Source organism: Lissotriton vulgaris, chromosome 7 (assembly GCF_964263255.1).
Source record: "Lissotriton vulgaris chromosome 7, aLisVul1.2, whole genome shotgun sequence".
Taxonomy (NCBI): Eukaryota; Metazoa; Chordata; class Amphibia; order Caudata; family Salamandridae; genus Lissotriton; species Lissotriton vulgaris.
The window spans coordinates 1,177,472,583-1,177,485,166 of NC_141695.1; the positions used below are offsets into that span (position 1 = coordinate 1,177,472,583).

The window sequence follows — 12,584 nt, forward strand, 5'->3', positions numbered from 1 at the left end:
TGCACCAAATCACTAGCCTTCTTGTTGGACAGCATTTTGAACCTACAAGCATGCATCAAATTGTTTGTCAAAGCGCTCGTTATCAGCCAAGGCTCCTCTTCAAACTTTTCATTTCTGAAAATGTCTTACCTCTGGAATTGTTAACTGACTATAGTGGGTATATAGTGGGTACCTATTGAATTGCTGAGAAGTAGGAAACCATCGTCCAATATCTGACTGAGATGGATGTCGAATTGGGTGAAACATAATGTATTGGAATATGTGGATAATGTTGTTAGAATGTACATGCAGTTCAAGTGAATCAAATGAAGTATTTTGACTCAAGGAAGACAGTTCTCCTCATCGACTGAAAGTTGGGGATAAAATACGAGTCAAAGTTACTGTGCTCACAAAGAAAGCGGAAATGAAATATACTGAGCCATTGATTATTAATAAGGTGTGTGGGAATGTAGTTCGCGTCATTAAGCGTAATAGGTGGACAATTTGGAAAAATAGTTAAAGTTTAAAGAAGATCACATGACTGACCGCAAAAGTTGGGTGACAAGTATTTTATGTCTACCTGAAATGAGTCTGCTGACAGTCAAATTAATGTCGGCAGCGAAGGTTGCCTGCCAGTTATAGTTGATATTTTACTGATGTTAGCCTCGACTCAGATGAGTCTACTGACAGTCAAAGTAGTGTCCGCAGGAGCAGTCAGCAGTGAAAGTTGCCTGCCAGGTATCGTTGATATTATACTGCTGTTAGCTTATTATTCTTGTTAAGATGTTTTTGTTGTATTATTTATTCACAAGGCACAGAGCTGTCTTTATTCATTCACGTAGTGCACTGTAAGATTGCACATAGCAATATCTTTAGCTGCATATTTATAATTAGGCTTATTTCAGTTTTGTTTACTAAGTTTCTATATTTTTATAATGGTGTGTTTGGGTGATTCATTTTTACTGTAGTTGGAAAGTGCAGAGGGAAAGGATAATGTAGTATTCGATGCCATGATGTCATGTGATTCTGTAGTATTATTCATGATGTCAATCAGTTCTGCATTGGAACATTAGGAGACACTTGACTGAACACCGGCAGTTGCCTGAAAGCCGTTACCAGTACAAGATGCTCCTCCTTGGCAGTCTCTATAATGCTGATCAAATCTTCTTAGTCCAAGCATTTGATGTGGTTATTTACTACAGGAACACTATTTTCGGGGTATGTATCTTTATTTGGTACAGCATGCATGATGGGGAGAATCAACTGGCTGTATTTCGCGTTCTTGGCTTACATGTGTTTTTCATTGCATTTGGTCTTATAAAATGTTCTGTCACCCACATATTGGTTCTACTCCACACTAAACAAAACTGTTATGAAAAGAAAATGATCAGCAGGTGCTGAAAGCCTTCCTTGAGCAAGTCTGTTGGACCTGGCCCTTTCTGCTTGGTCACCCCCAAATGTTTTGCCTTCCTTCTCCCCTTTTCCTAACCTATTTTTTGTTGGCTTTAGGACTCTGGGTACTTTAGCACTGCTGACCAGTGCTGAAGTGCATGTGCTCTCTCCCTAAAATGTAGTAACATTGGCTTATCCACAATTGCATATTTAATTAACCTATAAATCCCAGTAAAGTGCACTACATATGCCCAGGGCCTATAAATTAATAGCACTAATGGGCCTGCAGCACTGATTGTGCTACCCACTTTGGTAGCCCTGTAAACATGCCTTAGGCCTACCATTGCAGAGCCTGTGTGCGAAGTTTAAACTGCCAGTTTAACCTGGGAAGTTAACCTACTTGCCAGCCCAAACATTCCTTTTTATTACATATAACTCACCCCTAAGGTAGGCCCTAGGCATCCCTGTGGTCAGGATGCAGTATATTCAAAAAGTAGGACATGTACTTTTGAGTTTTACATGTCCTGGTAATGAAAAACTGCTAAATTCATTTTTCCCTACTGCAAGGCCTTTCTCTCCCATAGATTAACATTGATATTGCCTTAAAACATCTTTCATATGTAACTTCCAATTGGGAAAAGATAGAGATTTAAAAGGCAGGTGTCTCTGGACTCACAATTTAAAATCACAACTTAGGTGAAGTCGGATTTTTAATTGTAAGTCTGCAAATGACACTTTTAGAAAGTTGTCATTTTCTTACTTCAGCTATTCTCTGCCTGTCTCTGAATACACATCTGGGTTGGGTGACAGCTGGGCTTTGTGCACTTACTCCTGACAGTTACACAAAGGGTGTTGGGATGTTACATTTGCATCCTGATGGCCCATCATCAGGTAGATGGGCCTTCCTGAGGTAGATTGGGAGGAAGGAGCTGACACTTGCATCTGAATAGGGCTGTGCCTGCCCCCACACAAAGAGCTGCTTACCCCCCCTGTAATGACTCTGGAGCCAGGACAGGCTGGGACATTGTGATCTTCAAAGACCTCTTTGAAGTCTCCCCCACTTCAAAGGCACATTTGGGTATAAGTACTGGACTCTGACACCACCAAATCAGAACTTTGCTGGAACCATGGGCATTTTACCCGAAGAAGAGCTGCTATGCTGCAGGAGTGACTGCCACTTTGCTACCTGCTTTGCTGTTTTGGCCTGCTGCTTCTTGCCTGGGAGTGAGAAGTACTCGACCTGGTCTCTACAACTGTGAACCAAAGTTTCTCTAAGGGCTTGCTGGCGTGCCTACTGTTTTCGGAAATCTCAGGGTCATAAAAGACTTCTTGCAACTCTGCTGGTGCGGCTAGGCTCTGTCATCTGTGAGTCCTGAACTTGCCTGAGGTGCTCCCTCCAGTCCTGTGGCTCAGAAGTGGGTTTTGCAGCTGTTTTCTGCAAAACTCTTCACAGTGATGCCTTTGCGCTGATCGGAACCGACGCAGTGCCCTCCAACGCCGACGCAGTGCTGATTTGATGACAAACCTGGTCCTGGCTGCGAGGTTCGATGACAACGCAGCGCCGATTCAAAGACCCCGCTGTGAGGCAGTACCTATCCTTCAACGCTATCTGCGAGGCTCAATTTCGATACATCGCCCCGACTGCGTTAATCGGAACCGACGCATCGAGCCTTCAACGCCAAGACTTGCACCCTCCAAGGTATTTTTTCAGCAGGTCCTGCGTGGGTCCTGTAGCGGCCTGCCCACATTGCCGTCAGCCTGGAACTTTGGATCAACCCCGGTCTAGCATGACCTCCAGTAACCTTTTTGTGCTATTGACTTCTAAGCACTGTTTTGGGAATTAAAATGTCTAAAAATTCATATCTCAAGTTCTACTTATTGTTTTTTTGTCGTTTTGAACTGGTTGTACTCAGATAAATATTCTCTATTTTTTTATAAACTGGCCTGGGGTCTTTCTGTGGTGTTTTCACTGTGTTACTGTAATCCATGTGTTTCACAAATACTTTACACATTGTCTCTTTAGTTTAGCCTGACTGCTTTGTGGCAAGGTACCAGAGGGTGAGCTCACGTTCATTTAGGTTGTGTATCTGACTTACCCTGAATAGAATTGTGGCTCCTGCTTGGATAGTGTGTAAAATCTGCCAACCAAAAACCCTAATTTTCAACAGTATCTATGCAACAACTTTAGAGAAGCATGAAGTTCTGAATGTCCATTTTTTGCAAATAAATCACAATATTCGAGGATCTAATTTGGATATACCCTTTGCATAATTTATCAGGAGATATTGGTCAATGTTCATTGAAGAACTCTATTGGATGAGAATTACATATCTAAATTATTTTGATGAGTTAATAATACCCAAGCTTGCAGACAAAACAATTGTTAAAGCTCATTGGATGATTTTACAAAGACACGTCTATGTTTGATGATTTTACATCAAGAATCAGATTGTATAAATGAACACAAGAAACACAGTTGAATGATTTCAATTGACCATTTGTTTTTCAATAAAAGTCCTACAATACAATTGAAATGCAGAACATGAGTAAATTATTAGAAATGGAGCAACCTATTTAATATTTTCACAAGGACATCCTATTGGACTTTTTCAGAAGGAGAGGGTCATTGCATGATTTTAGATAGCAAGCCCCATTAAATAGCAGCATTATGTGACATTGCTAGGAAAACACATGAAATTTCTATCACTACATGAAATTATTATTAGGTATCGTCTGCATATTTTGGTAAAGTAGCTTTGCAATTGTTTTCAATTGTGCCTTTTTCTCAATCTTTTGGGATTCTTATAAAATGTGTGCAAATTACTTCTAGACAGTTGATCTTTTCCTTCTGTTTCTTTGACTTTCATGGTGACTTTAGATTTTGATTACTTCCTGAATCCCATCCCCCTGGATGGCATTCACATCTTGCTGACTGTAAATCCCTAACCTCCGCCAAACTACCTAGAGTCATTGCTTAGGTTGGGGTTGGTTAAAGAATATTTAAGATCCTTCTTCCTCTTTGGGGCTGGGGTGGCCTTTTGATCGAAACATTACCTGATGAACATTCTTTCCACTTTCTGTTCACATATTACCTGCTAAACATTCTTCCACTCTCTGTTCGTGAGCGTGGCAGAGCCTAATTTGTCTCATTTCATGCATATGTGAATGCATACCGAGAAGGCACAATCTAATGGTTCTCAGGAGCACATTTGCATGGTTGACTTTCCTATTCTATCATATTGCTTGCTTGCATTTCATATGCTCTTCTTTTCCAGACTGCTCACCTAGTGCCTGCTTTTAACCTTGTATAAGTGAATTCCATTAGCTTTAGCCCAATGTCCAGTAAAGGGGTGGTGATACAGCAACAAAGGAATGAGCATTGGCAAAGCCAGTAGTAATTGAAATCTACCTCTGGGGGACAGGTAGATGATTTGTAACTTTCATGACATATAACTGAGAGCTCAGCACACTGCCTCCCTTCACAAATTGTCTAGTTCTACCAGCGCCCCAGCCAGTTTAAGGAAGGCACGTACCTCAGCCGGACCTCAGCAGAATTTTCTGATATTCCTGAAACCTCACCCATCTTTCTGGCTTGTGATCTGTGAGATCTAATAATTGATTAATTAATTCACACACTTAAATATCAGCTAACATTGGTAAACAATTTGCGGGATGAGAAACATAGCCGGAAGAGACACAGGCACACACTCTCTCTCTCTCTCTTCCTTTCTATCCCCCTTTCCCCCTCTTTCTCTGTCTTTCCCTCTGTATAAAACTATTTATGGTTTGTGGAGGAAGCTCTTATAGGTTTGCTATAATCGCTTAGATCGGCAGTAGAGTAAATCTTAATACATAACTTTGAAGTGACAGGCTGTGTACAGATGTCTGGACAAATCACACCTACTGTGGCTAATGATTTTATAGCATCTACTATCTGGCTTCTAAATTTTGGACCGCTCCAAAATTACATGCCCAAGTTGCCTGCGGATTTCTAAGTCCAATATTCATATTTCAGACAAAATGTTGAAACCTTGTTGTTTTTAAAAAAAACGTTATCAGTGGGTATTTGCGTTCCCTGTACTATGCACACATGGCAGACATATACACAGATGCTACCAGAACCTGTTTGTCATTGAGGAGTGTGCATTATTGCATTGGAGAATCTGAACTATTAAGGTCGTACGCTTGTGTTCATCAGTTTAGTATAGACTAGTGACAGGGCTTTAACTGGGCTGGGTCCTGTGGGTGCTCAGCACTGGCAGTTCTACAAAGCAGATGTTGAGACGGGTCTCTATCGGGCTCTCAATTTTTGCACTCAAGGTGAAAAAAAATCTCTATTCTGCAGCAATACAACACTTTACTGCCTTTGAGATAACTCCAAAGAGACTCGTTATAGTTCTTTCATACCCTCATCATTTCAGAACTGAAGCATTTCCAATATTCTATACAACAAAGCCATAGTTGTTGCCTACTTATCTTACACAACAACCATTGTGAAAGCCAATAGCCCTGATTTCTTGTAAGTGTAATGTTACTTCTTGTATTATATATCTGTATGCGATGACAAAAGCTTCCAAATACCAGTCGGCGGCACACTATCCGAAGCACAGATTTTTAGGTCCTTGTTTTTAAGCCAACACCCTTAATTATATCGGCCACACCCCTTTGAGAGACCCCCTAGTTTTTTCAGTCCACTGACTAGGGACTCTATTCGATGGAGAAAGGCTCCACTAAAAGCAATTTTATAGGATGCGATGTGGAGAGCCAACAGGGTTTTTGTCCAATCCTCTCTCCCACGTTAAAGTTTCTGTGGCCCCCAAACTAATGTGGATAGCCTTTAGGGCCACATAACTTGTAGAACAGATAGACTCTTCTTAGGACGAGGACCTGTTTCAAAGTTTAAAAATATGTCTTGTGGGGGAATGAAAAAAGACGACAGATTCAACATATATGTATGTGCATGCTTAATTTATGGGACAATCACACATACTTGAAAAAATATTTACAGAAATGGGTTAGGGGCAAAAATTCTTAGTACATAGTAATAGTGTTTTAAAACATCCACCAGTGTTTTCGATTTTTGATAGGGGCGCCTTCAGCTTCATACACGTATCTGCTGTTTAACAAACACATGCAACTTGCATCATCATGGTCGGGTGGCTTTGGAAACCACAAAGCGCTACCTTCTCTTTACTGCTGCTAGCGACATAGTCGACTTCCTAGTCTTGCCACAAAACCGGTTCTGTGTGAGGAGGCTCTGAAAAGCACCACACATTCATTGGTCCTCGTTCACCTGCTGTTTAGCATATCAGTAAAGGCCGCGCAGCCACAGAGGCGCGGTGCTTTGCTATTTTGTCCCGTGAGGACCGAGTTGCTGTAGCCTACGACACAGCCCCATTCAAAGCACTCGAAGTCCTCGGAAGGCAGAAAGCTGGCACGTTCTAATTCCACATAATTCGGCACTGAAAGCCGGTCCCCGTACTGCAGAATTGCAAGCGTTGGCACTATTTTTCTGATACCTTTCAGAGCGAAGCGGCGCATTTTACAGTAAAACCCCAGTCTTTTCATGGCTGTCTTCTGTAATTTTATCCTTTTCACAAACACACAGAGGGCCCTCTCTCAGGGCCGGTTTCTGCAGAGTTTCATATCTGGGCCCGCTGAATGTGCGGCTCTCCCCGAAGCACCAGTGTCTCTTGCATCGCCGCCCTCTCGTTAAATGGCTGCGGAATTCTATAGGAAGCACATTAAAATGTAAATCAGGCCTCTTGTTAAAAATTTCATGGAAAAAATCTCTGCGAACAAATTTATATGCAAATCGCAGAACGTCAAGCTATATTTTTTTCAGCCAAATTAATATTTGGTCTCTAGATCAGCATTAGAAAAGGAAACTAATACGAAGGTATATAATATACTGACATAAGACTGAATGGGTCATTATATTACTGTTGGGCAAAAGATGCCCTGAGGTGTATCACACAGTATGATGTTCTCATTGTATTTGCAGTGTTGGCATTTACCCACATGTTATATCCTAAATTAACTACATTCACTATATATTTTGAACATATTAAAAGAGCTCTTCTTTTATTGCTCTGATATGGTAACGGCATAGATAGTCATAAGTCGGGCATGTGATTTATCTTCATTTCCTAGCGACCACTCGCTAGGTGACATAAACGTTCTGATATTACCTCTGTGGAACACGTGGTGCAATCAGAAAATTTCTCAGCAGTTCGAGATCCTCCGTGCTAATTAAATATTGACACACCTGCCATTAAGTTAGACCTATGCTAACACGCTCAGCAGAGAGGCATTGGATTGAATGTTCATAGATAATGAAGGGATTCCTGGATATTTGCAGAGGGATCTTCACATTCTGTAGATGGGGTTGGCTTTGTTGGTTCACTTTATCTGTTTGATTATCCATTTATCCATCCATCCGTCTGTCCATCGTCCTTCTGTTCCTCCCGTCGTCTGTCTGTCTGTCCATCTACAGTTGCAGCTGGGAGGGAATGAGGGCAGGAGGGAATATATATATACAGACACTTACCTTCTCATGGCCGCCTTACTCTCCCCTCCGTTGTTGCTGACGAGTCCTGAAAGCACACGGGCTCCCCTAAGCCAATCATAACACTGCAGTGCAGTGTTGTGATTGGTCTGAGTGTCGTGGTTTGGCGCTCACACAGGGGGAAAAGGAGTCCATGCATGTTCTCCACCCAGGCTGTATATTAAAGCCCAGTGGAGAGTGTGCTAAGTGCGCATGACTGTTTGGCTGGCCCAAGATGGCTGGGCTAGCCAAGTAGCCATGCACACTTGGTGTGAATAAACCACTCCTCTTCCCTGTGCCACCAGCCCCGCCCGGCACTAACCCTGCCCTGTAGCAATGAAAAATAAAATGTTAATAACAACGTTATTATCATTTTATTTTTCCCATTTCCACTGCTCTGAGAGCAGTGGGACGAAGCTCCTCTACCTTAGTGAAGGAGCCGCCGCTGTCCATCTGTTGATTCGTTCATTTGTCCATCTAACCTGTCCTCAGTAAGTACAGTCACAATCCTCTTGAGAAGTGGCAGCTGTTCCTGGTTGTTCTAGCTCTAGTCCGCTTTTATCACAGGATGTTTGGCCTACTTCAGAACTGAAGGAAAATCTTCTCTCAGGACTTTGTTTGGTGAAAATTCATCAGACAGACCCTTAGGCTTAGTCTCCATCTTCCCCGGTATTAGCCATGACAATTGATACTGTAGAAGGAGAAGTAAATTTAGGGCCTCTGTCTCAGCGAAGGGGATTGCCTCTCTCCACCTTGACCGTGGGGCTACAAATCACACCATGCACAGTGAGGTCCCTGTCAGTGAATTTCTAACCACCCTACCACACAACACAGTCTGATGACCCCCAGTTCCTGAATGGTATGTTAGGTTTAGCTTATCAACTCACAATAATAACAATCACAGCACCATGGTGTGATTCTGGCAAAGAGTCCCCCCTGATATATGTCCCCCCTTTGAAAAGATGTTGGAACACATAGTCCTTATCCTGCATCCATGGAAGGGGGTGAAAGGGAGCGAGTGAGACCTATCTTGGAGTGGAGAAGTGTGGCTCAGGGGTTAGAGGCGGCAGACCCGGAAGCTGAGATCGGCCCTGGACCAGGGTTCAATTCCCCACCTCCGCGGGTCTTGGGCTAAAAATTCCACGGACTCGATAATTCTCGCTCCGGTGCCTTCTCGACTCACGGGTTCACACTCTGCGACTCTGGGCAATAGCTTGCTTAATCTCCACAGTGGCCCCTCGCGGCGGGATGCCTGGCTTTCACCTTGTGGATACCCTGCTGGGGTTATCTCACAGGGGAATACCAGGACGGGTTCCCTAAGCAAGCGCCGGGAAACCCACTGCGGGTAGCTGTGCGCTATATAAGCTCGAATACATTTACATTTATCTTAAAGATCTACCATTGAGCTAATGTTTTTGGTGCAGGTCATCACCTATCTTCAGTAAAATGAGGAGGAAGGTTAGCAGAAGATGATGTTTAAGAAACGTCCTGATTTCTAGACCTTGTTTTTCAGTTCATAAGGCCATAGGGAGGGAGCTCAGGACCTGGTCACCCATACACAGCAGTACCTACCTCCTACGTGTACCCAAAATATGCACAAAGATTACCTGGAGATGATCTTAGGGTCTTTCCATGGACACACGGACTGACCCTATAGGAGAGGCAGATAAAACGTGTTTTATATAGGGCTTTAAAGAGAACAGTGCCGTGACTTTTACTCTGACTGCTACAGGCAAACAGCAGAGGGATTTACAGACAGCTGTAACAAGGTCTCTTTTCCTCAGGTTGCAAAGCAGATTGACTGCTGCTTCCGGTATCTTAATGAATGGATACGAATAACAATGTGTGGTGCCTGGATTGACTCAGTATAAGTGAAAGTTGACGAGAGCACGTACCACAGTGAAAGCAGAACAGGAATAAAAGGACAGGATAGGCTGTAGGCTTTCCTGAGGCTTTTGTGTCAGGAAAGTCACGGCCCCCAAAGTCTGTTAATGGTAGTGATGATGATAATGGAGAAGGTAGGGATAGGCCAAGAGCCAGTAACTCGTTTGATTATGTTGCAGTCAGATGGTTAGCCACCCATGTTTGGACAGCAGAAAGGTATAGATTGAAATGCAGTCAACTGATTTGGAAATCTCTAAAGGCAGACCACTACCTGTATGCATTAGAATAAGATGTGTAAAATACCAAATGCTTATAAATACTTTTGACTAGTGACTACGAATAAGTGTTACAATTCAGAAGTGGGGGAGAAAGAACTGGGGGGGGGGGGGCTCACAGGAACCAGGGGTGGTTAGGAAGATGTGCGCCCAAATGGAATATTTTAAATCCAGTCTGTCAGAAAGCATCAAAAGCAAGGTAGGGCTATGACAGACTTCATGACATGTGGCTACCCTTGGTAACAGCAGAAGAAAATCCAGTGGGGCTCTGAAAGAGTAAGTGAACTGGAGAAAGATGAGGTCCCTGGATCAGCTGCCTCCAGAGTGCTAGTTCATATGTTAAGAGGAGCCACAAATACCGCAAGAAAGCTGTTAAAGGTTTGTTGGTTTTTCATTTGGTTCTTCATTTTGAGTCAGCTGCCGTTTCTTTGAGCTTCGCTAGGAGGGACGGAATGGTACTCACAAGGATCTTGGGGATGAGTTATGTGTTTTTAGCAGGGAAACAGCAATGGCATGCTCCAGGGCCACAAGAAACTCCTGCTCTAGAACAGAATACTCAATGATACTTGCAATTAATGAGCTCACTGTTTCTCCATTTCCTCAATGTCTTATTAGGTTACGGAATCGAGCAGCAGGGGAGATGGTTACACTTTGAAAGCTGTGCCAGAATTCATAAGGTTAAGACAGGGTCAAACTCAAAAGTGGGGAGTGTCATTGTGGACCTCAAAGAACTGCCATACCTGCCTGGTGTCAGGTGTTAATAGCTTTGTACGATAGGGGATACATCCTTTCATAAGCCTTTTAGACGATATCCCACCCTCCCTACATTTCTTTGCTGTAAGCTGCCTCGGTGATGCCCTTCCGTAGCCGACCTTAGGTCCTGTAGTGTTGGATTTCTGCATGAGGGCAGCCACTGCGGATGTCATGCTCCAAAATCTCCCTCCCAAATGTTCACATCAGCTGAGAAGTGCGGAGAGCGGAAGGGCATGGAGCTCATCGTCTGAGCATCAGGCCCCCTGGGCATGCTGGGAACCCGCCTCTGCCAAGGAGATGCTGCAGTGAGGAGGGTGTGAATTGAGGCAAAAATAATATGTTCTATAAGTGGAATATATCTGTAGATGATCCCCTTACCAGCTGTGGAAGAGAGCGTCCTTGTGACTGCAGGGTCCTTGCTGACATCGCACTTCAGCATTTATCTCCCAACAGTGCCTGTGATTTGCTGCTGATCATCAGCCCCACTGCCCTTCACTGGAATACCACTCAACTTAAAAGATAATATATAACTATGACGTGATTTGGGGCAGAAGTGTCATGTCCAGACAAACATACTTTGTCTATAGATAATCCAGCTCTCTTTAGTCATACTCTGATCCTATAGGCTGTGAATGTGCAATTCCGGGTTGATGGTGGTGCGTTTCTTGACTGGCGCCATTGCCCCTGAAACACTCAAAGTGAAGGGTGAGGGAGATGGTGCTTGGATGATCATGACTCTGTGTTATCCTTCAATGTCCTATCTGCAGTGATGGTGGGACAAATTGCAGAACAAGCAAATGTCACTCAAAGCATTGCTGACATCATGGTTCAGTATTTGTCTCCCATTTGGACAGTAAATGCCAAAAGCAAAGCTGGAAACCTAATCATGGATTCCACCGTGCCTTACTATGGGGTCTCCGCAGCCAGTTGTGGCAGAAGCAGCATGCTCCTTCAGTTGTTACTCTATGCATTCCAGTAGTATACACAATAAGCCACAACAGGGCTTATTTTTCAGAGATGCCGTGCAAAGGTTGGCAGAGGGAAGGATGGAACTTCAAAGGTACCACTCAGCTGACCTTCACTTGTAAATTGAAATTTATTGGGCTGCACTCTTCTGGCCTCTGGATAGGGATTGGGGGAGTTTTAATGGACTATTTTTCTCTTCTGCAAGACTCCTTTGGCTGGATGCCGGCTTTCACACAGGCAAAGTCAGTAGCAGCAACATAGTAGGCAAGCAAACTGCTGCACCTGGCTTCACATTAGCCTTATAGAAAGAGGCAACATAACATGCAGCTCCATGGCTAAAAAGTACCATCGGAGGTATAATGTCAAAGGTACTTCTCTGGTGAGAAACCTTGTGTAGTGGCTTCAGTTGGAACGCATAGGCAATGGAACTTGAAGAGGAATATGTGGGCGGGGGGCTGTTGTTATTTTTCGGTGTGTAGCACCAACCTTCAAATCGTAATCTCAACATTTCATAAACAATGCAAACATTCAAGAGTAACCCTATAGCTGGTGCACCAAAGGTGATCACGATCCGTCTTTTGCCCTCACTTGATCTGATGTTTGCGCTCATTATTTCAAAGCTAATACATTTATGTGGTATTCACAATTATCCACATGCATTAAAAAATAAAACTTCAAGGGCTCTGTTTGTCCCAAGTGAGTGCACTTAATTTACTTTGAGAGGTGAATGGGCACGACCCCTGTTTACAGCCTGTGCATCCTAAAAACAACAAACTGTTGCTGTCATC

General features: G+C 43.3%; 1 protein-coding gene across 2 annotated transcripts in view; it reads left to right on the plus strand.

Annotated features, from left to right (window-relative positions):
• Positions 1-12,584, plus strand: part of KCTD16 (potassium channel tetramerization domain containing 16) — a 443,392-nt gene that overhangs the window by 175,974 nt on the left and 254,834 nt on the right. The window contains exon 2 of one of the 2 annotated variants that reach the window (XM_086928882.1): positions 9,870-9,886. The exons of the other annotated variant lie outside the window; for it this stretch is intronic. Within the exon in view, the coding sequence (XP_086785008.1) occupies positions 9,870-9,886 (17 nt within the window). The remainder of the gene's footprint in view (positions 1-9,869; positions 9,887-12,584) is intronic. 2 annotated transcript variants of the gene reach the window in all.